This window comes from Oncorhynchus keta, unplaced genomic scaffold, assembly GCF_023373465.1.
Source record: "Oncorhynchus keta strain PuntledgeMale-10-30-2019 unplaced genomic scaffold, Oket_V2 Un_scaffold_3531_pilon_pilon, whole genome shotgun sequence".
In the NCBI taxonomy this organism is placed as follows: Eukaryota; Metazoa; Chordata; class Actinopteri; order Salmoniformes; family Salmonidae; genus Oncorhynchus; species Oncorhynchus keta.
Window position 1 is genome coordinate 2,101,184 of NW_026290920.1, and position 19,774 is coordinate 2,120,957.

At 42.0% G+C, this 19,774-nt stretch overlaps 2 protein-coding genes across 49 annotated transcripts in view; one reads left to right on the forward strand and one right to left on the reverse strand.

The window, feature by feature from the left end:
• Positions 1 to 19,774, forward strand: part of pcsk6 (proprotein convertase subtilisin/kexin type 6) — a 156,446-nt gene that overhangs the window by 91,700 nt on the left and 44,972 nt on the right. Inside the window, 1 exon segment of the mRNA XM_052515977.1 lies at positions 10,787 to 10,916. Within this exon segment, the coding sequence (XP_052371937.1) occupies positions 10,787 to 10,916 (130 nt within the window).
• On the reverse strand, positions 3,316 to 10,410 carry LOC127928721 (uncharacterized). Of its 48 annotated transcripts, XR_008131966.1 has the most exons (8): positions 9,722 to 10,410; positions 7,819 to 8,490; positions 6,973 to 7,056; positions 6,807 to 6,890; positions 6,639 to 6,722; positions 5,604 to 5,687; positions 5,248 to 5,519; positions 3,316 to 5,081 (listed from the first exon to the last, which is right to left on the reverse strand). XR_008131966.1 is itself a non-coding variant. In XM_052515983.1 (7 exons), the coding sequence occupies exons 1-6, from the start codon at positions 9,861 to 9,863 to the stop codon at positions 5,875 to 5,877; spliced, it is 1,221 nt and encodes a 406-aa protein (XP_052371943.1). In that variant the 5' UTR covers positions 9,864 to 10,410; the 3' UTR covers positions 3,316 to 5,165; positions 5,860 to 5,874. The 48 variants fall into 48 exon arrangements, 13 of the variants coding, with proteins under 13 accessions (XP_052371943.1, XP_052371945.1, XP_052371938.1 ...); XR_008131968.1 differs by lacking the exon at positions 6,639 to 6,722; XR_008131967.1 differs by lacking the exon at positions 5,604 to 5,687.

Consider the following 19,774-nt stretch of genomic DNA (forward strand, 5'->3'; position numbering starts at 1 on the left):
CTTGCTGTGTCACACTGTCATACTGGCCTGTTCTGGTGAGAACATCTCCCATACTCCAGCACATACAGTGCTTTCAGAAAGCATTCATACCCCTAGACTTATTCCACATTTTGTTGTGTTACAACCTGAATTTTCTCACCCATCTACACACAATACCGCATTATGACCCCATAATAATAAAACATGTTTTTAAACTAAATACAGAAATATCTCATTTACATAAGTATTCACACCTCTTTGCTATGACGCTCCAAATTGAGCTTAGGTGATCATCCTTGAGATGTCACTTGATTGGAGTCCACCTGTGGCCAATTCAATTGATTGGACATGATTCAGAAAGAAACATACCTGTCTATATAAGGTCCCACAGTTGACAGTCAGAGCAGAAACTAAACTATGAAGTCCAAGGAACTGTCTGTAGATCTCTGAGATATAATTGTGATGAGGCATATATCTGGGGAAGGGTAGAAAACAATTTCTAGAGAGTTGAAAGGTTCCAAGAGCACACTGGTTTCCATCACTGGCTGTCTGACCAAGCTAAGCAACCAAGCAAGAAGGACCTTGGTCAGGGAGGTGACTTAGAACCCTACAGAGTTCCTTGGCTTAGATGGGAGAACTTGCCAGAAGGACAACAGTCTCCGCACTTCACCAATCTGGGTTTTATGGGACAGTGGCCAGAAGGAAGCCACTCCTGAGAAAAAGTCACATGACAGCACACCTGGAGTTTGCAAAAAGACTCTGAGATCGTAAGGCAAAAGATTTTGTGGTCTGATGAGACAAAAATGTACTCTTCTGCATGAATGCACCGCGCTACATCTGGAGAGAACCAGGCACAGCTCATCACCCGTCTAACACAATCCCTACCGCCTTGCATGGTGGTGGCAGCATCATACTATGGGGATGCTTTTCAGCGGCATGAACTGGGAGACTGGTGAAGAGCCAAATACAGGCAAATCCTTGAACTGGGAGACTGGTGAAGAGCCAAATACAGGCAAATCCTTGAACTGGGAGACTGGTGAAGAGCCAAATACAGGCAAATCCTTGAACTGGGAGACTGGTGAAGAGCCAAATACAGGCAAATCCTTGAACTGGGAGACTGGTGAAGAGCCAAATACAGGCAAATCCTTGAACTGGGAGACTGGTGAAGAGCCAAATACAGGCAAATCCTTGAACTGGGAGACTGGTGAAGAGCCAAATACAGGCAAATCCTTGAACTGGGAGACTGGTGAAGAGCCAAATACAGGCAAATCCTTGAACTGGGAGACTGGTGAAGAGCCAAATACAGGCAAATCCTTGAACTGGGAGACTGGTGAAGAGCCAAATACAGGCACATCCTTGAACTGGGAGACTGGTGAAGAGCCAAATACAGGCAAATCCTTGAACTGGGAGACTGGTGAAGAGCCAAATACAGGCAATCCTTGAACTGGGAGGGAGACTGGTGAAGAGCCAAATACAGGCAAATCCTTGAACTGGGGGAGACTGGTGAAGAGCCAAATACAGGCACATCCTTGAACTGGGAGACTGAAGTGAAGAGCCTGGGAGAATACAGGCAAATCCTTGAACTGGGAGACTGGTGAAGAGCCAAATACAGGCAAATCCTTGAACTGGGAGACTGGTGAAGCCAAATACAAGAGCCAAATACAGGCAAATCCTTGAACTGGGAGACTGGTGAAGAGCAAATACATGGGCAAAATCCTTGAACTGGGAGACTGGTGAAGAGCCAAATACAGGCAAATCCTTGAACTGGGAGACTGGTGAAGAGCCAAATACAGGCAAATCCTTGAACTGGGAGACTGGTGAAGAGCCAAATACAGGCAAATCCTTGAACTGGGAGACTGGTGAAGAGCCAAATACAGGCAAATCCTTGAACTGGGAGACTGGTGAAGAGCCAAATACAGGCAAATCCTTGAACTGGGAGACTGGTGAAGAGCCAAATACAGGCAAATCCTTGAACTGGGAGACTGGTGAAGAGCCAAATACAGGCAAATCCTTGAACTGGGAGACTGGTGAAGAGCCAAATACAGGCAAATCCTTGAACTGGGAGACTGGTGAAGAGCCAAATACAGGCAAATCCTTGAACTGGGAGACTGGTGAAGAGCCAAATACAGGCAAATCCTTGAACTGGGAGACTGGTGAAGAGCCAAATACAGGCAAATCCTTGAACTGGGAGACTGGTGAAGAGCCAAATACAGGCAAATCCTTGAACTGGGAGACTGGTGAAGAGAGCCTTGAACTGGGAGACTGGTGAAGAGCCAAATACAGGCAAATCCTTGAACTGGGAGACTGGTGAAGAGCCAAATACAGGCAAATCCTTGAACTGGGAGACTGGTGAAGAGCCAAATACAGGCAAATCCTTGAACTGGGAGACTGGTGAAGAGCCAAATACAGGCAAATCCTTGAACTGGGAGACTGGTGAAGAGCCAAATACAGGCAAATCCTTGAACTGGGAGACTGGTGAAGAGCCAAATACAGGCAAATCCTTGAACTGGGAGACTGGTGAAGAGCCAAATACAGGCACATCCTTGAACTGGGAGACTGGTGAAGAGCCAAATACAGGCAAATCCTTGAACTGGGAGACTGGTGAAGAGCCAAATACAGGCAAATCCTTGAACTGGGAGACTGGTGAAGAGCCAAATACAGGCAAATCCTTGAACTGGGAGACTGGTGAAGAGCCAAATACAGGCAAATCCTTGAACTGGGAGACTGGTGAAGAGCCAAATACAGGCACATCCTTGAACTGGGAGACTGGTGAAGAGCCAAATACAGGCAAATCCTTGAACTGGGAGACTGGTGAAGAGCCAAATACAGGCAAATCCTTGAACTGGGAGACTGGTGAAGAGCCAAATACAGGCAAATCCTTGAACTGGGAGACTGGTGAAGAGCCAAATACAGGCAAATCCTTGAACTGGGAGACTGGTGAAGAGCCAAATACAGGCAAATCCTTGAACTGGGAGACTGGTGAAGAGCCAAATACAGGCAAATCCTTGAACTGGGAGACTGGTGAAGAGCCAAATACAGGCACATCCTTGAACTGGGAGACTGGTGAAGAGCCAAATACAGGCAAATCCTTGAACTGGGAGACTGGTGAAGAGCCAAATACAGGCAAATCCTTGAACTGGGAGACAGTTGAAGAGCCAATTATACAGGAACATTTGAACATCCTCTGAACAACCAGGCACAGCCAGAAGGGAGACTGGTAGGAAGAGCCAGGGAATAGCCAGGCACACCTCCTTGAACTGGGAGACTGGTGAACAGCACTTTGAAATCACTGAGGCAAAGGGCTATATTGAACTGGGAGACTGGTGAAGAGCCAAATACAGGCAAATCCTTGAACTGGGAGACTGGTGAAGAGCCAAATACAGGCAAATCCTTGAACTGGGAGACTGGTGAAGAGCCAAATACAGGCACATCCTTGATGAGAACCTGCTTCAGAGAGCAAATGACCTTAGACTGGGGGCGTTACGTTTCAACAGGAAAACACCAAGCATAAAGCCGAAGCAACGCTGGAAAGGCATCATAACAAGAATGTCAACGTCATTGAGTGGTCCAGTCAAAGCCCAGACTTGAATCCCATTGAAAATCTGTGGAAAACTTGAAGATTGCTTTTCACCGTCGTCCCCATTTAACTTAACAAGAGTTTGAGAAAAGGAAGAATGGGGAAAAAATCCCCAAATCCATATGTGTAAAGCTGACAAACCCAAGACGACTCAAAGCTGATACAGACAAACCCAAGACAACTCAAAGCTGATACAGACAAACCCAAGACGACTCAAAGCTGATACAGACAAACCCAAGACGACTCAAAGCTGATACAGACAAACCCAAGACGACTCAAAGCTGATACAGACAAACCCAAGACGACTCACAGCTGATACAGACAAACCCAAGACGACTCAAAGCTGATACAGACAAACCCAAGACGACTCACAGCTGATACAGACAAACCCAAGACGACTCACAGCTGATACAGACAAACCCAAGACGACTCAAAGCTGTAATCGCCACCAAAGGTGCTTCTACAAAGTGTTGACTCAGGGGTGTGAAAAGTCATGTAAATTAGATATTTATGTATTTAATTGAATACATTTGCAAAAATGTCTAAAATCATATTTTCACTTTGTTATTATGGGGTTTTGTGTGTAGATGGGTGAGAGAAAAAATCTATTCAATCAATTTTGATTTCAGGCTACAAAATGTTGAATAAGTCAAGAGGTTTATACGTTCTGAAGGCACTGTCATTTGGCCAAGTTTCAGCCTCCTGGCAGAGACACTTGTGTGCGTAGTCAAAGACCTCTATTTTCATGTCATCAACACATATACATGTCTGGGGTTTGCTGAACGACACTGGCACTTGGATTGGAACCTGTGCTATGGTCCGAAGACATGACAATACCATCATTTCACAACGAATTATAACTTCATTTGCCAACTAAAAGGTTGCTTGCCAGTTCTGCTTATCGTGATCATTACTTTCGGCACGGCGTCGACATCTAAGTCTGTGATCTACATGGGTGTCAGATTTAAGTCAATTCGCTTATTGATTTACATGAATTAAATGGGCCCCTAATTATGAGCGCTGTGTCCTGGGGTTAGGCCGTCGGCCACAGTTGACATTTAGCTGGCGAAGCTCTGCCGTTGCCCAGAGACAGTAGTATCGACAGACAGAGCCAGACGTGCTGTGGGGAGAGAAAGCTGAGGGATTAGATTGTGTGTGTGCACATGTGTGCGTGCTTGTGTGCATGTCTGTGGAACAAGTGAACTTAGCCTCAAAACACCCAGGAGAGAGAGACGCTTATTGCTGTAGTAGAGTAGCTGAATTAGTGGTTCACCTCTCAACCAAGGCCCTAGCACTGATTGTAATGAGAGAGAGAGACGCTTATTGCTGTAGTAGAGGAGCTGAATTAGTGGTTCACCTCTCAACCAAGGCCCTAGCACTGATTGTAATGAGAGAGAGAGACGCTTATTGCTGTAGTAGAGGAGCTGAATTAGTGGTTCACCTCTCAACCAAGGCCCTACCACTGATTGTAATGAGAGAGAGAGATGCTTATTGCTGTAGTAGAGGAGCTGAATTAGTGGTTCACCTCTCAACCAAGGCCCTAGCACTGATTGTAATGAGAGAGAGAGACGCTTATTGCTGTAGTAGAGGAGCTGAATTAGTGGTTCACCTCTCAACCAAGGCCCTAGCACTGATTGTAATGAGAGAGAGACGCTTATTGCTGTAGTAGAGGAGCTGAATTAGTGGTTCACCTCTCAACCAAGGCCCTACCACTGATTGTAATGAGAGAGAGAGACGCTTATTGCTGTAGTAGAGGAGCTGTATTAGTGGTTCACCTCTCAACCAAGGCCCTACCACTGATTGTAATGAGAGAGAGAGAGAGAGAGAGAGAGAGAGAGACGCTTATTGCTGTAGTAGAGGAGCTGAATTAGTGGTTCACCTCTCAACCAAGGCCCTACCACTGATTGTAATGAGAGAGAGAGACGCTTATTGCTGTAGTAGAGGAGCTGAATTAGTGGTTCACCTCTCAACCAAGGCTCTACCACTGATTGTAATGAGAGAGAGAGACGCTTATTGCTGTAGTAGAGGAGCTGAATTAGTGGTTCACCTCTCAACCAAGGCCCTACCACTGATTGTAATGAGAGAGAGAGACGCTTATTGCTGTAGTAGAGGAGCTGAATTAGTGGTTCACCTCTCAACCAAGGCACTACCACTGATTGTAATGAGAGAGAGAGATGCTTATTGCTGTAGTAGAGGAGCTGAATTAGTGGTTCACCTCTCAACCAAGGCTCTACCACTGATTGTAATGAGAGAGAGAGAGAGACGCTTATTGCTGTAGTAGAGGAGCTGAATTAGTGGTTCACCTCTCAACCAAGGCCCTACCACTGATTGTAATGAGAGAGAGAGAGATGCTTATTGCTGTAGTAGAGGAGCTGAATTAGTGGTTCACCTCTCAACCAAGGCCCTACCACTGATTGTAATGAGAGAGAGAGACGCTTATTGCTGTAGTAGAGGAGCTGAATTAGTGGTTCACCTCTCAACCAAGGCCCTACCACTGATTGTAATGAGAGAGAGACGCTTATTGCTGTAGTAGAGAGAGAGCTTATTGCTGTAGTAGAGGAGCTGAATTAGTGGTTCACCTCTCAACCAAGCCCTAGCACTGATTGTAATGAGAGAGAGAGACGCTTATTGCTGTAGTAGAGGAGCTGAATTAGTGGTTCACCTCTCAACCAAGGCCCTACCACTGATTGTAATGAGAGAGAGAGAGACGCTTATTGCTGTAGTAGAGGAGCTGAATTAGTGGTTCACCTCTCAACCAAGGCCCTACCACTGATTGTAATGAGAGAGAGAGACGCTTATTGCTGTAGTAGAGGAGCTGAATTAGTGGTTCACCTCTCAACCAAGGCCCTAGCACTGATTGTAATGAGAGAGAGATGCTTATTGCTGTAGTAGAGGAGCTGAATTAGTGGTTCACCTCTCAACCAAGGCCCTACCACTGATTGTAATGAGAGAGAGAGATGCTTATTGCTGTAGTAGAGGAGCTGAATTAGTGGTTCACCTCTCAACCAAGGCTCTACCACTGATTGTAATGAGAGAGAGAGATGCTTATTGCTGTAGTAGAGGAGCTGAATTAGTGGTTCACCTCTCAACCAAGGCCCTAGCACTGATTGTAATGAGAGAGAGAGATGCTTATTGCTGTAGTAGAGGAGCTGAATTAGTGGTTCACCTCTCAACCAAGGCTCTACCACTGATTGTAATGAGAGAGAGAGATGCTTATTGCTGTAGTAGAGGAGCTGAATTAGTGGTTCACCTCTCAACCAAGGCCCTACCACTGATTGTAATGAGAGAGAGAGACGCTTATTGCTGTAGTAGAGGAGCTGTATTTGTGGTTCACCTCTCAACCAAGACCCTACCACTGATTGTAATGAGAGAGAGACGCTTATTGCTGTAGTAGAGGAGCTGAATTAGTGGTTCACCTCTCAACCAAGGCCCTAGCACTGATTGTAATGAGAGAGAGAGATGCTTATTGCTGTAGTAGAGGAGCTGAATTAGTGGTTCACCTCTCAACCAAGGCCCTACCACTGATTGTAATGAGAGAGAGAGACGCTTATTGCTGTAGTAGAGGAGCTGAATTAGTGGTTCACCTCTCAACCAAGGCCCTACCACTGATTGTAATGAGAGAGAGAGACGCTTATTGCTGTAGTAGAGGAGCTGTATTAGTGGTTCACCTCTCAACCAAGGCCCTAGCACTGATTGTAATGAGAGAGAGACACTTATTGCTGTAGTAGAGGAGCTGAATTAGTGGTTCACCTCTCAACCAAGGCCCTACCACTGATTGTAATGAGAGAGAGAGACGCTTATTGCTGTAGTAGAGGAGCTGAATTAGTGGTTCACCTCTCAACCAAGGCCCTACCACTGATTGTAATGAGAGAGAGAGACGCTTATTGCTGTAGTAGAGGAGCTGAATTAGTGGTTCACCTCTCAACCAAGGCCCTACCACTGATTGTAATGAGAGAGAGAGACGCTTATTGCTGTAGTAGAGGAGCTGAATTAGTGGTTCACCTCTCAACCAAGGCCCTAGCACTGATTGTAATGAGAGAGAGAGACGCTTATTGCTGTAGTAGAGGAGCTGAATTAGTGGTTCACCTCTCAACCAAGGCCCTACCACTGATTGTAATGAGGAGAGAGAGAGACTGCTTATTGCTGTAGTAGAGGAGCTGAATTAGTGGTTCACCTCTCAACCAAGGCCCTACCACTGATTGTAATGAGAGAGAGAGAGAGACGCTTATTGCTGTAGTAGAGGAGCTGAATTAGTGGTTCACCTCTCAACCAAGGCTCTACCACTGATTGTAATGAGAGAGAGAGATGCTTATTGCTGTAGTAGAGGAGCTGAATTAGTGGTTCACCTCTCAACCAAGGCCCTAGCACTGATTGTAATGAGAGAGAGAGATGCTTATTGCTGTAGTAGAGGAGCTGAATTAGTGGTTCACCTCTCAACCAAGGCCCTACCACTGATTGTAATGAGAGAGAGAGATGCTTATTGCTGTAGTAGAGGAGCTGAATTAGTGGTTCACCTCTCAACCAAGGCCCTACCACTGATTGTAATGAGAGAGAGAGACGCTTATTGCTGTAGTAGAGGAGCTGAATTAGTGGTTCACCTCTCAACCAAGGCCCTACCACTGATTGTAATGAGAGAGAGAGATGCTTATTGCTGTAGTAGAGGAGCTGAATTAGTGGTTCACCTCTCAACCAAGGCCCTAGCACTGATTGTAATGAGAGAGAGAGACGCTTATTGCTGTAGTAGAGGAGCTGAATTAGTGGTTCACCTCTCAACCAAGGCCCTAGCACTGATTGTAATGAGAGAGAGAGACGCTTATTGCTGTAGTAGAGGAGCTGAATTAGTGGTTCACCTCTCAACCAAGGCCCTACCACTGATTGTAATGAGAGAGAGAGACGCTTATTGCTGTAGTAGAGGAGCTGAATTAGTGGTTCACCTCTCAACCAAGGCCCTACCACTGATTGTAATGAGAGAGAGAGACGCTTATTGCTGTAGTAGAGGAGCTGAATTAGTGGTTCACCTCTCAACCAAGGCCCTACCACTGATTGTAATGAGAGAGAGAGAGACGCTTATTGCTGTAGTAGAGGAGCTGAATTAGTGGTTCACCTCTCAACCAAGGCCCTAGCACTGATTGTAATGAGAGAGAGAGACGCTTATTGCTGTAGTAGAGGAGCTGAATTAGTGGTTCACCTCTCAACCAAGGCCCTACCACTGATTGTAATGAGAGAGAGAGATGCTTATTGCTGTAGTAGAGGAGCTGAATTAGTGGTTCACCTCTCAACCAAGGCCCTACCACTGTAATAAATTGCTGTAGTAGAGGAGCTGAATTAGTGGTTCACCTCTCAACCAAGGCCCTACCACTGATTGTAATGAGAGAGAGAGACGCTTATTGCTGTAGTAGAGGAGCTGAATTAGTGGTTCACCTCTCAACCAAGGCCCTAGCACTACTGCATGGCTGATTGTAATTGTAATGAGAGAGAGAGAGATGCTTATTGCTGTAGTAGAGGAGCTGAATTAGTGGTTCACCTCTCAACCAAGGCCCTACCACTGATAAATGTAATGAGAGAGAGAGATATTGCTGTAGTAGAGGAGCTGAATTAGTGGTTCACCTCTCAACCAAGGCCCTACCACTGATTGTAATGAGAGAGAGAGAGACGCTTATTGCTGTAGTAGAGGAGCTGAATTAGTGGTTCACCTCTCAACCAAGCCCTACCACTGCTAAATTATTGCAGCTGAATTATTCACCTTCAACCAAGGCCCTAGCACTGATTGTAATGAGAGAGAGAGAGTGCTTATTGCTGTAGTAGAGGAGCTGCTGAATTAGTGGTTCACCTCTCAACCAAGGCCCTACACTGATTGTAATAAATATTGCTGTAGTAGAGGAGCTATTAGTTCAACCAAGGCCCTAGCACTGATTGTAATGAGAGAGAGAGACGCTTATTGCTGTAGTAGAGGAGCTGAATTAGTGGTTCACCTCTCAACCAAGGCCCTAGCACTGATTGTAATAGAGAGAGAGAGATGCTTATTGCTGTAGTAGAGGAGCTGTATTAGTGGTTCACCTCTCAACCAAGCCCTACCACTGCTAAATGGCATATATTATTATTATTATTGTAATGAGAGAGAGAGACGCTTATTGCTGTAGTAGAGGAGCTGAATTAGTGGTTCACCTCTCAACCAAGGCCCTAGCACTGATTGTAATGAGAGAGAGAGATGCTTATTGCTGTAGTAGAGGAGCTGTATTAGTGGTTCACCTCTCAACCAAGGCCCTACCACTGATTGTAATGAGAGAGAGAGAAAGAGGGGGTACATTAAAGGGACTGTTCGTCCCCAAAACAAGCCAGACAGTTTCCTGAAGGCGTGTATCTGGCTTCAATTCTTATATGTTGTTAATGGCAATTGGGATTAGGAAAGGTTTCATCATTTTGAGTGCAGTCGAACCACCATTGCATTTGATGTCTAACTTTTGGTCTACGCTCCACTGCATGTTCAGGGGACAGACGTTTAATGCACTTTGAACCAGGAACGGACTGGGACCAGAAATCAGTTTAAAGTACTTTGAACCAGGAACGGACTGGGACCAGAAATCAGTTTAAAGTACTTTGAACCAGGAACGGACTGGGACCAGAAATCAGTTTAAAGTACTTTGAACCAGGAACGGACTGGGACCAGAAATCAGTTTAAAGTACTTTGAACCAGGAACGGACTGGGACCAGAAATCAGTTTAAAGTACTTTGAACCAGGAACGGACTGGGACCAGAAATCAGTTTAAAGTACTTTGAACCAGGAACGGACTGGGACCAGAAATCAGTTTAAAGTACTTTGAACCAGGAACGGACTGGGACCAGAAATCAGTTTAAAGTACTTTTGGGACCAGAAAAAGTACTTTGAACCAGGAACGGACTGGGACCAGAAATCAGTTTAAAGTACTTTGAACCAGGAACGGACTGGGACCAGAAATCAGTTTAAAGTACTTTGAACCAGGAACGGACTGGGACCAGAAATCAGTTTAAAGTACTTTGAACCAGGAACGGACTGGGACCAGAAATCAGTTTAAAGTACTTTGAACCAGGAACAGACTGGGACCAGAAATCAGCCCAGGAATTTCTTACACACCAGACAATTTGTTTCCTTGAGGACCATATTATTAACCAAATAATGATACAACTCACCCCACTGGGCTAAAGATGGACCCGTCCTTTTCTGTTTGGAAATGTTGCTGTGTGTTGTTGCAGGTCCAGGTAAGGAGGAGTGTATCCAGTGTGCCAGAGATCACCTGCAGCAAGAGTGGAGGTGTGTTCAGACCTGCGCCCCAGGATACTACTCAACAGAGGATGCTGGCTACCACCAGGGGATGTGTCACAAGTGAGTGACCCCATCATCAGGCTTAGTTGTATTTCAGTCATTTAGCAGACACTCTTAGCCAGAGCGACTTACAGTATTGAGTCCATACATTCTGGTCCCTTTTGGGAATTGAACCCACAACCCTGGCGTTGCAAGTGCCATGCTCTACTAACTACACTATCGATTTCAAAGCCTGCTCTTTTAAATCTTAACTGTAGGGCAGAAATTCTAAACTTTATGCTATATGCTGAAAATCGAGCGGGAGATTTTCCTGCACCTGCCATAGGCTTCCATTCAAGTCCCTTTTTTAGGCGCTGTGAAAGCAGACGGTTTGACAGAGAGAGAGTCGGCTAGAGGACAAGATTCTATTTCCTTCTCTTTTGCCTCTTGAGCCCCCTACGGGCCTGGGCCAGAGGCTTCAGCCCCTGCATTAATCTGGCCATAGCATTTTAAGAGATATACAGTACCCTTCTAACACTATTGGGCCAACCCAAACTGTACTGCACTGGATATTTGGATCTTTTCTTTTCACATTGTCCTGTCCAGCTCTGTTCCAGTGGATCCAAGTATGGTGGATGTGTAACAGGCTACAGTACAGCTTGGCTCGGCTCTGTAGGGTGAAAAGTGCCAAACAGGAAATTCCGGGTCACTTTTCCATACAGAACTTCTATTGCTTTTTAGTCCAAGACAATGCTTAATTTCTGGAAAATCAGTTGTCAGTTATAAAATCACAATTAAGGCTTAGTTAAACTCCAAATTATTCATCTACTTCTCTTAAAAGTAGTCTAAACTCCAGCTGAGTTCATATTCTGAACCCTCTGTGGCAAAGATTAGCAGCCTCTAATTAGATAGAAGTCACTATTCATGTGGGATTAAGGCGTAAAGAAATCGCTGAACTACCTTCAACATCAGCGCTCCTCTTAAAGAAATCTCTAAACTACCTTCAACATCAGCGCTCCTTTTAAAGAAATCTCTAAACTACATTCAACATCAGCGCTCCTTTTAAAGAAATCTCTAAACTACCTTCAACATCAGCGCTCCTCTTAAAGAAATCTCTAAACTACATTCAACATCAGCGCTCCTCTTAAAGAAACCTCTAAACTACATTCAACATCAGCGCTCCTTTTAAAGAAATCTCTAAACTACATTCAACATCAGCGCTCCTTTTAAAGAAACCTCTAAACTACATTCAACATCAGCGCTCCTTTTAAAGAAACCTCTAAACTACATTCAACATCAGCGCTATTCTTAAAGAAACCTCTAAACTACATTCAACATCAGCGCTCCTCTTAAAGAAACCTCTAAACTACATTTAACATCAGCGCTCCTCTTAAAGAAACCTCTAAACTACATTCAACATCAGCGCTCCTCTTAAAGAAACCTCTAAACTACATTCAACATCAGCGCTCTTCTTAAAGAAACCTCTAAACTACATTCAACATCAGCGCTCCTCTTAAAGAAACCTCTAAACTACATTCAACATCAGCGCTCCTCTTAAAGAAACCTCTAAACTACATTCAACATCAGCGCTCCTCTTAAAGAAACCTCTAAACTACATTCAACATCAGCGCTCCTCTTAAAGAAACCTCTAAACTACATTCAACATCAGCGCTCCTCTTAAAGAAACCTCTAAACTACATTCAACATCAGCGCTCCTCTTAAAGAAACCTCTAAACTACATTCAACATCAGCGCTCCTCTTAAAGAAACCTCTAAACTACATTCAACATCAGCGCTCCTCTTAAAGAAACCTCTAAACTACATTCAACATCAGCGCTCCTCTTAAAGAAACCTCTAAACTACATTCAACATCAGCGCTCCTCTTAAAGAAACCTCTAAACTACATTCAACATCAGCGCTCCTTCTTAAAGAAACCTCTAAACTACATTCAACATCAGCGCTCCTCTTAAAGAAACCTCTAAACTACATTCAACATCAGCGCTCCTCTTAAAGAAACCTCTAAACTACATTCAACATCAGCGCTCCTCTTAAAGAAACCTCTAAACTACATTCAACATCAGCGCTCCTCTTAAAGAAACCTCTAAACTACATTCAACATCAGCGCTCCTCTTAAAGAAACCTCTAAACTACATTCAACATCAGCGCTCCTCTTAAAGAAACCTCTAAACTACATTCAACATCAGCGCTCCTCTTAAAGAAACCTCTAAACTACATTCAACATCAGCGCTCTTCTTAAAGAAATCTCTAAACTACATTCAACATCAGCGCTCCTCTTAAAGAAACCTCTAAACTACATTCAACATCAGCGCTCCTTTAAAGAAACCTCTAAACTACATTCAACATCAGCGCTCCTCTTAAAGAAACCTCTAAACTACATTCAACATCAGCGCTCTTCTTAAAGAAACCTCTAAACTACATTCAACATCAGCGCTCTTCTTAAAGAAACCTCTAAACTACATTCAACATCAGCGCTCCTCTTAAAGAAACCTCTAAACTACATTCAACATCAGCGCTCTTCTTAAAGAAATCTCTAAACTACATTCAACATCAGCGCTCCTCTTAAAGAAACCTCTAAACTACATTCAACATCAGCGCTCCTCTTAAAGAAACCTCTAAACTACATTCAACATCAGCGCTCCTCTTAAAGAAACCTCTAAACTACATTCAACATCAGCGCTCCTCTTAAAGAAACCTCTAAACTACATTCAACATCAGCGCTCCTCTTAAAGAAACCTCTAAACTACATTCAACATCAGCGCTCCTCTTAAAGAAACCTCTAAACTACATTCAACATCAGCGCTCTTCTTAAAGAAACCTCTAAACTACATTCAACATCAGCGCTCCTCTTAAAGAAACCTCTAAACTACATTCAACATCAGCGCTCCTCTTAAAGAAACCTCTAAACTACATTCAACATCAGCGCTCCTCTTAAAGAAATCTCTAAACTACATTCAACATCAGCGCTCCTCTTAAAGAAACCTCTAAACTACATTCAACATCAGCGCTCCTCTTAAAGAAACCTCTAAACTACATTCAACATCAGCGCTCCTCTTAAAGAAATCTCTAAACTACATTCAACATCAGCGCTCCTCTTAAAGAAACCTCTAAACTACATTCAACATCAGCGCTCCTCTTAAAGAAACCTCTAAACTACATTCAACATCAGCGCTCTTCTTAAAGAAATCTCTAAACTACATTCAACATCAGCGCTCTTCTTAAAGAAATCTCTAAACTACATTAAACATCAGCGCTCTTCTTAAAGAAATCTCTAAACTACATTCAACATCAGCGCTCCTCTTAAAGAAACCTCTAAACTACATTCAACATCAGCGCTCTTCTTAAAGAAACCTCTAAACTACATTCAACATCAGCGCTCCTCTTAAAGAAATCTCTAAACTACATTCAACATCAGCGCTCTTCTTAAAGAAATCTCTAAACTACCTTCAACATCAGCGCTCCTCTTAAAGAAATCTCTAAACTACATTCAACATCAGCACTCCTCTTAAAGAAACCTCTAAACTACATTCAACATCAGCGCTCTCTTAAAGAAATCTCTAAACTACATTCAACATCAGCGCTCCTCTTAAAGAAATCTCTAAACTACATTCAACATCAGCGCTCCTCTTAAAGAAATCTCTAAACTACATTCAACATCAGCGCTCCTCTTAAAGAAATCTCTAAACTACATTCAACATCAGCGCTCTTCTTAAAGAAACCTCTAAACCACATTCAACATCAGCGCTCCTCTTAAAGAAACCTCTAAACTACATTCAACATCAGCGCTCCTCTTAAAGAAACCTCTAAACTACATTAAACATCAGCGCTCCTCTTAAAGAAATCTCTAAACTACATTCAACATCAGCGCTCCTCTTAAAGAAACCTCTAAACTACATTCAACATCAGCGCTCCTCTTAAAGAAATCTCTAAACTACATTCAACATCAGCGCTCCTCTTAAAGAAACCTCTAAACTACATTCAACATCAGCGCTCCTCTTAAAGAAATCTCTAAACTACATTCAACATCAGCGCTTCTCTTAAAGAAATCTCTAAACTACATTCAACATCAGCGCTCCTCTTAAAGAAATCTCTAAACTACATTCAACATCAGCGCTCCTTTTAAAGAAACCTCTAAACTACATTCAACATCAGCGCTCCTCTTAAAGAAACCTCTAAACTACATTCAACATCAGCGCTCCTCTTAAAGAAATCTCTAAACTACATTCAACATCAGCGCTCTCTTAAAGAAATCTCTAAACTACATTCAACATCAGCGCTCCTCTTAAAGAAACCTCTAAACTACATTCAACATCAGCGCTCTTCTTAAAGAAATCTCTAAACTACATTCAACATCAGCGCTCCTCTTAAAGAAATCTCTAAACTACATTCAACATCAGCGCTCCTCTTAAAGAAACCTCTAAACTACATTCAACATCAGCGCTCCTCTTAAAGAAACCTCTAAACTACATTCAACATCAGCGCTCCTCTTAAAGAAACCTCTAAACTACATTCAACATCAGCGCTCCTCTTAAAGAAACCTCTAAACTACATTCAACATCAGCGCTCTTCTTAAAGAAACCTCTAAACTACATTAAACATCAGCGCTCCTCTTAAAGAAACCTCTAAACTACATTCAACATCAGCGCTCCTCTTAAAGAAACCTCTAAACTACATTAAACATCAGCGCTCCTCTTAAAGAAATCTCTAAACTACATTCAACATCAGCGCTCTTCTTAAAGAAACCTCTAAACTACATTCAACATCAGCGCTCCTCTTAAAGAAATCTCTAAACTACATTCAACATCAGCGCTCCTCTTAAAGAAATCTCTAAACTACATTCAACATCAGCGCTCCTCTTAAAGAAATCTCTAAACTACATTCAACATCAGCGCTCCTCTTAAAGAAATCTCTAAACTACATTCAACATCAGCGCTTCTCTTAAAGAAATCTCTAAACTACATTCAACATCAGCGCTCCTCTTAAAGAAATCTCTAAACTACATTCAACATCAGCGCTTCTCTTAAAGAAATCTCTAAACTACATTCAACATCAGCGCTCCTCTTAAAGAAACCTCTAAACTACATTAAACATCAGCGCTCCTCTTAAAGAAACCTCTAAACTACATTCAACATCAGCGCTCCTCTTAAAGAAATCTCTAAACTACATTCAACATCAGCGCTCCTCTTAAAGAAACCTCTAAACTACATTCAACATCAGCGCTATTCTTAAAGAAAACTCTAAACTACATTAAACATCAGCGCTCCTCTTAAAGAAACCTCTAAACTACATTCAACATCAGCGCTCTTCTTAAAGAAATCTCTAAACTACATTCAACATCAGCGCTTCTCTTAAAGAAATCTCTAAACTACATTCAACATCAGCGCTTCTCTTAAAGAAATCTCTAAACTACATTAAACATCAGCGCTCCTCTTAAAGAAACCTCTAAACTACATTCAACATCAGCGCTCTTCTTAAAGAAACCTCTAAACTACATTCAACATCAGCGCTCCTCTTAAAGAAACCTCTAAACTACATTCAACATCAGCGCTCCTCTTAAAGAAACCTCTAAACTACATTAAACATCAGCGCTCCTCTTAAAGAAACCTCTAAACTACATTCAACATCAGCGCTCCTCTTAAAGAAACCTCTAAACTACATTCAACATCAGCGCTCCTCTTAAAGAAATCTCTAAACTACATTCAACATCAGCGCTCCTCTTAAAGAAATCTCTAAACTACATTCAACATCAGCGCTCCTCTTAAAGAAACCTCTAAACTACATTCAACATCAGCGCTCCTCTTAAAGAAACCTCTAAACTACATTCAACATCAGCGCTCCTCTTAAAGAAATCTCTAAACTACATTAAACATCAGCGCTTCTCTTAAAGAAATCTCTAAACTACATTCAACATCAGCGCTCCTCTTAAAGAAATCTCTAAACTACATTCAACATCAGCGCTCCTCTTAAAGAAACCTCTAAACTACATTCAACATCAGCGCTCCTCTTAAAGAAATCTCTAAACTACATTCAACATCAGCGCTTCTCTTAAAGAAATCTCTAAACTACATTCAACATCAGCGCTCCTTTTAAAGAAACCTCTAAACTACATTCAACATCAGCGCTCCTCTTAAAGAAACCTCTAAACTACATTCAACATCAGCGCTCCTCTTAAAGAAACCTCTAAACTACATTCAACATCAGCGCTCCTCTTAAAGAAATCTCTAAACTACATTCAACATCAGCGCTTCTCTTAAAGAAATCTCTAAACTACATTCAACATCAGCGCTCCTCTTAAAGAAATCTCTAAACTACATTCAACATCAGCGCTCCTCTTAAAGAAACCTCTAAACTACATTAAACATCAGCGCTCTTCTTAAAGAAACCTCTAAACTACATTCAACATCAGCGCTCCTCTTAAAGAAACCTCTAAACTACCTTCAACATCAGCGCTCTTCTTAAAGAAACCTCTAAACTACATTCAACATCAGCGCTATTCTTAAAGAAAACTCTAAACTACATTAAACATCAGCGCTCCTCTTAAAGAAACCTCTAAACTACATTCAACATCAGCGCTCTTCTTAAAGAAATCTCTAAACTACATTCAACATCAGCGCTTCTCTTAAAGAAATCTCTAAACTACATTCAACATCAGCGCTCCTCTTAAAGAAATCTCTAAACTACATTCAACATCAGCGCTCCTCTTAAAGAAACCTCTAAACTACATTCAACATCAGCGCTCCTCTTAAAGAAATCTCTAAACTACATTCAACATCAGCGCTCCTCTTAAAGAAATCTCTAAACTACTTTCAACATCAGCGCTCTTCTTAAAGAAATCTCTAAACTACATTCAACATCAGCGCTCTTCTTAAAGAAATCTCTAAACTACATTCAACATCAGCGCTCTTCTTAAAGAAATCTCTAAACTACATTCAACATCAGCGCTCCTCTTAAAGAAACCTCTAAACTACATTCAACATCAGCGCTCCTCTTAAAGAAACCTCTAAACTACATTCAACATCAGCGCTCTTCTTAAAGAAATCTCTAAACTACATTCAACATCAGCGCTCTTCTTAAAGAAATCTCTAAACTACATTCAACATCAGCGCTCTTCTTAAAGAAATCTCTAAACTACATTCAACATCAGCGCTCTTCTTAAAGAAACCTCTAAACTACATTCAACATCAGCGCTTCTCTTAAAGAAATCTCTAAACTACATTCAACATCAGCGCTTCTCTTAAAGAAATCTCTAAACTACATTCAACATCAGCGCTCCTCTTAAAGAAATCTCTAAACTACATTCAACATCAGCGCTCCTTTTAAAGAAACCTCTAAACTACATTCAACATCAGCGCTCCTCTTAAAGAAATCTATAAACTACCTTCAACATCAGCACTCCTTTAAAGAAACCTCTAAACTACCTTCAACATCAGCGCTCCTCTTAAAGAAATCTCTAAACTACCTTCAACATCACTTTTAAAGAAAACTCTAAACTACATTCAACATCAGCACTCCTTTTAAAGAAACCTCTAAACAACATTCAACATCAGCGCTCTTCTTAAAGAAATCTCTAAACTACCTTCAACATCAGCGCTCCTTTTAAAGAAACCTCTAAACTACATTCAACATCAGCGCTCCTCTTAAAGAAATCTATAAACTACCTTCAACATCAGCACTCCTTTTAAAGAAACCTCTAAACTACATTCAACATCAGCGCTCCTCTTAAAGAAATCTCTAAACTACATTCAACATCAGCGCTCCTTTAAAGAAAACTCTAAACTACATTCAACATCAGCGCTCCTCTTAAAGAAATCTCTAAACTACATTGAACATCAGCGCTCCTCTTAAAGAAATCTCTAAACTACATTCAACATCAGCGCTCCTCTTAAAGAAATCTCTAAACTACATTCAACATCAGCGCTCCTCTTAAAGAAATCTCTAAACTACATTCAACATCAGCGCTCCTCTTAAAGAAATCTATAAACTACATTCAACATCAGCGCTCTTCTTAAAGAAACCTCTAAACTACATTCAACATCAGCGCTCCTCTTAAAGAAATCTCTAAACTACATTCAACATCAGCGCTCCTCTTAAAGAAACCTCTAAACTACATTCAACATCAGCGCTCCTCTTAAAGAAATCTCTAAACTACATTCAACATCAGCGCTCCTCTTAAAGAAATCTCTAAACTACATTCAACATCAGCGCTTCTCTTAAAGAAATCTCTAAACTACATTCAACATCAGCGCTCCTCTTAAAGAAATCTCTAAACTACCATTCAACATCAGCGCTCCTCTTAAAGAAACCTCTAAACTACATTCAACATCAGCGCTCTTCTTAAAGAAATCTCTAAACTACATTCAACATCAGCGCTCCTATTAAAGAAATCTCTAAACTACATTCAACATCAGCGCTCCTCTTAAAGAAATCTATAAACTACATTCAACATCAGCGCTCCTCTTAAAGAAATCTCTAAACTACCTTCAACATCAGCGCTCCTCTTAAAGAAACCTCTAAACGACATTCAACATCAGCGCATCTCTTAAAGAAATCTCTAAACTACATTCAACATCAGCGCTCCTCTTAAAGAAACCTCTAAACTACATTCAACATCAGCGCTCCTCTTAAAGAAACCTCTAAACTACATTCAACATCAGCGCTCCTCTTAAAGAAATCTCTAAACTACATTCAACATCAGCGCTCCTCTTAAAGAAATCTCTAAACTACATTCAACATCAGCGCTCCTCTTAAAGAAATCTATAAACTACATTCAACATCAGCGCTCTTCTTAAAGAAACCTCTAAACTACATTCAACATCAGCGCTCCTCTTAAAGAAATCTCTAAACTACATTCAACATCAGCGCTCCTCTTAAAGAAACCTCTAAACTACATTCAACATCAGCGCTCCTCTTAAAGAAATCTCT